The 4578-nt window shown below is 41.7% G+C and overlaps 1 protein-coding gene across 1 annotated transcript; it reads left to right on the top strand.

The window, feature by feature from the left end:
• The first annotated feature begins 611 nt into the window (after positions 1-611).
• Positions 612-4122, top strand: LOC139709843 (protein SpAN-like). Its single transcript, XM_071621804.1, has 7 exons — positions 612-737; positions 924-1182; positions 1460-1665; positions 1916-2119; positions 2344-2694; positions 3168-3682; positions 3993-4122. The coding sequence occupies exons 1-7, from the start codon at positions 612-614 to the stop codon at positions 4120-4122; spliced, it is 1791 nt and encodes a 596-aa protein (XP_071477905.1).
• The last annotated feature ends 456 nt before the right edge of the window (positions 4123-4578 follow it).

The following is a 4578-nucleotide window of genomic DNA, read 5'->3' as shown; positions in this document are numbered from 1 at the left end:
TTTAGCTACTTGGAACATTTAAGATGACGTGATGAATTTTCGAGATGTTCTCTATCTTAAGCAACCAGATTGATTCTAGGCAAAGATTAACGAAAATATTATTTCATGCAAGTTATCAGTAGGCAATGGTAGGCCTACATTGGTAAAAAGAAGTAAGTGAAGAGTATCTGACCCAGTTTCAGACTTGGTGTCCTTTCCCCGTGTGTTTATTGTTGACAGTTGTTTACACTCACGTAAGTCCGAATCAATACCCTATTTGGTGGATTACCAGGCGCTCCTTCTAAAGCCTATTAGAGGAGGATTTGGAATACTGACTTCCCCTTTGAACCGCACCAGACAAAGCTGAGTGACGACATAGCCTTTGATACGTCTTGTGATTGAAGACGTCAGCGATATAGCGTGTCTTGATCGAAGAGAAGGTATAAATATGGCTGGATTGAAAAGTTTTCTTCAGATCGCTCTTCAAGAGCAAATTGTGACACATCAATCTAGAAGGAAGAAACGACGAAGTCAACTATCATCGTTAAAGGGGAGACAGCAGAGATTTCGTATCGAAGATAAAATATCGGAGACAGAACAGCACAAGTGTATTAGACGCGGAAGACATCACGATGAAAGCTGCATTTTTATTAGCCGTGGTTGCCCTGCTAGTCCCGGGCCTTCTTGCCATACCGGTTGGCAGCAGTGTCCTCCACAGACTTGTTCGAGACGCGCAGCCTCAGAAGGATGAGCCAATGGTAAGCACAAAAATCACGATAGAATTCAGTTGCTACCTCTTGTTTATTTTGTTCTCATTCTACCATGTCTACAGGCCTGTATACAACCATCAATATTGAAACACTAATATTGTCCATGCTTGTTACAAAGATTTCACTGACCTTGATACAAAATGATAAAACATCTCCATTCTCTGCGCTTTTCAGGAAACCCCTCCCCCAAAGAAAGAAGTGGATCTCCCCGTCTCCGAAGAGAAACCCGTGGCATCCCACCAGGAGCCCAAAGATGAAGAAAATACTCCAGGAACTTTTCAGGGAGACATGATGTTGACTGATGAACAGTTGAGGGAAGTCATGGAGGCCATCGATGAAGAGAAAGCTGGCCGCAAGAAGAGGAAGGCTGTATCGAACACTTTGACCCGCTGGAATCAGAACATCGTGCCTTACGTCATCTCATCTTCATCTAGTAAGTTCTAGCACTTCATTGATATCAATTTTGCAGAAAGAACGTTGACAGTAACGTGTCTGGGCTTGCTTTCAGAAATCGTCCACATTTTTGTCCCTTTTTAAGGCTTGCGGAAAGTGTGCTGCAAGAGTGAGCAAGATTTTGATATGAATATATACCATTAGGTTAACATTTAAGGTATAGCAAAATCAGACTGAAACACTTATTATATAACACAACTACAATGAGAAACATGCATTTAAGGCTCATTATTTTCACCTTGTCAATGGTCTTTTAGGTAATGATGCTAATGTGATCCGTGCTGCCATGGACCACTGGGAACAGCACACCTGTTTGAGATTCGAACCAAGAACCTCACAGCACTCCAGTCAACTCGGTCACGGAACCTACCTGAACTTCATCAGGGGCGGTGGGTGCTGGTCCTATGTCGGAAGGGTGTTTTCGTCTTCCCAAGATGTGTCTATCGGCAATGGATGCGCTTACGTGAGTACACATTGTTCACTTTCTTGAGAAAAAGAGAAAAAAGTACTAAAGTTTCATTTAACATATTACATAAAGAATTTCAGACTTCACAAGCAAACGAAAACAGTGTGCTTTGGTGGAAAAGATGGATACGAAGCAATTTTCGTATATCGACTTTGACGGACACGTTTGATTCATTTTGTGTTATTACTCATCGAAGGAGATGGAGAATATTTACGGTATCTCTTCCTTTGATTATCTTAACAAATAGCTCGGCATCGTCGCCCACGAGATCGGCCACGCCATGGGATTCCATCACGAACAGTCTCGACCAGACAGGGATGATTACGTCACGGTTCACTTCGAAAACATCCAGTCGGGATTCGAAGGCAACTTTCAGAAATATTCCTGGAACCAAATAACAACCAGCAACGTTGAATACGACATCGGATCGGTCATGCACTACGGATCTCATGTAAGTTTTCCAGAATTCATATCTTTTAGTATATTATTGGCATTTTATTTCTTCACACTGAATGGCAGTATCATTAACTATAACCAATGAGACGCTATTCAGTAAATATGATAGACCGTGTTGTCATGAAGCATATTTCTTTCAAAGATATTTTTTGTGCTATTATTCTTTCAAAGTTTTAATGTTATTAACTTGCCTTCTCTTATTCCCTTCATACCATGCAGGGTTTCTCCTCCAACGGCCAACCAACCATTACCACCATCGATCCTCTGCAGATGCATCGCCTTGGAAACCGAGAGGGCCTCAGCTTTGCTGACATCAAACTTGCCAATCTCATCTACAACTGCAACGACGGCTGTAGCAGTAACCTGGCCTGCCAAAATGGCGGCTACCAGGGTCCCAACTGTGACTGCGTGTGTCCTCCAGGATTCAGCGGAGTCCTGTGCGAGGACGGTGACGGTCCGACGGAACCCGAAGGATGTGTCTACAGACTGACCGATCCCGAAGGAGAGATCATGTCACCAAACTACCCAAATAACTATGACAACAACCAGGATTGCTTGTATATGATTGAGGTGAGCAATGTAAAATGTTATGCAATCTTGCTCATACATGTTTTGAATTGCTGTAAGGCTATGTTCACTTATTAGCTTTCATACGTTTTCCGTTATTACAATTAGATTCAACTTTGTAAACTACACGTTATACTGACAAGTGTTGAAGCGATTGCTTTAAATGATAATGTTAAAGTTCAAACCCCTTCTCAAGACATCTCTGCTTAAAAAGTACTTTGAATGAATTTTTAGTCTTTGAAACTTCAAAATTTATCGTACACATCAGTACAGTTCCTTTTCCATTATACAGACAGTGTAGTAGTCATACTGACTATCGATTTAAGCACTGTATTATTATTATTATTATTATTATTATCATCATCATCATCATCATTGTTATTACTTCTACTACTGCAACTACTATTACTACTACTGAAATAAACTTTAAATGACAGGATATTGAATGTTTTCCCATTCTACATTGGTATTTCCAGGGAGCTCCAGATGCTACGATCACACTCACCTTCGTCGACATGGACATCGAGTCCCACGCTACCTGCGCCTACGACTCCGTAGAGGTCCGTACTGGAGATGTTAGCTCGCCAGGCTTGAAGTTTTGTGGCACCGCCCTACCTGGGGAGCAGGTGTCAACCGGGAACCAGCTACTGGTGGCCTTCACCTCGGACTACAGCGTAACAAGGCGTGGCTTTAAGGCTACCTACGTCATCAATAATCCTGAACCTCCAACTACACTTCCGAGTACGACCAACGGTCCTGGAGAATTCGTCGGTACTTGTGGAGGAGATTTCTTGGGGAACAGTGGGACGATGGCCTCTCCAAACTACCCAGACAACTATGACAACGGCTTGCTATGCGTCTACACCATCGAGGTCGATTCTGGTCGTCGAGTCGAACTCAGCTTCCACGATTTCCTTATCGAGGACCAAAGGAGGTGCGGCTGGGACTACCTTGAGGTGGACCTCGGAGAAGGAGTCAAGGTGCCTATGAAGTAAGTATACAGCGAATTTGTCTTCCCTTGAAAAGACATCTGAAATGTTTTTTCGTGTCAGACAAAAGATTTTCGTTTATGGTTTTAATGGTTAATGTTTTTAAAGAACAGTCATTGCTCCTCGATAACTTTCTTAACGCCTCATTTACGTAGAAGGTTGTTCATTAGTCTGTATTCGCAAATGGAAAATGTGTATACTAGATTGTATTAGAAGAGCTGATTAGTACTACTTGTTTCAAAAGTGTCTTTGATTGCTTGCTGTAACACTAACGAAACAATTTTGCTTTCTTTCTGTGTTGTGCCTTCTCAGGTTGTGTGGTGCCGACTATCCGATTGGTTCTCTGGTTTCTATTGGTAACAAAATTGAGCTGACTCTAAGGACCGACGGAAGCGTGACAGATAGGGGCTTTGCTGCAATCTACCGTGCAATTGACGTCTAACACAGTAACTCGAAAAAGAGCTGGTAAAAATAAATTATGTTCATCTTAGAAAACATTTGCTCTTGCATCAAGAGAGTTGGTTGTAGGTACATGAATTCCCTACAAGCGCTAACAGAAATCCGAATTCACCTGAGAAGACTATTGGCTTTTCGACCACCTTATAGCGACGCTTCAGATTTGTTGTGTTGCTTAATCAGTAATGAAAAGTCTAACATTATAACACATTAATCTGTGTCAAACCATTCCGTATTTCGAGTCAGTAATATGTTGAAAAAGTGTATCACGGACTGAAAAAAAAATCCACGAAAATGAAAACCCATTACCGGATGCGTTGCTAAAGATTCCTTCCATTTTTCTTCCAACATGGCACATCTCTATATCTTATCATGAATTGCTTTCCAGCAATCAAATTGGGTGAAATGAAACTGCGATACATAGGGAAACCTATAATATCAT

This window comes from Diadema antillarum, unplaced genomic scaffold (genome assembly GCF_040938485.1).
Source record: "Diadema antillarum isolate AM-2024a unplaced genomic scaffold, OU_Dant_1.0 seq00001474_RagTag, whole genome shotgun sequence".
Taxonomy (NCBI): domain Eukaryota; kingdom Metazoa; phylum Echinodermata; class Echinoidea; order Diadematoida; family Diadematidae; genus Diadema; species Diadema antillarum.
The sequence above is the reverse complement of the archived record's forward strand: the minus strand, read 5'-3'. Positions and strand labels throughout refer to the sequence as shown.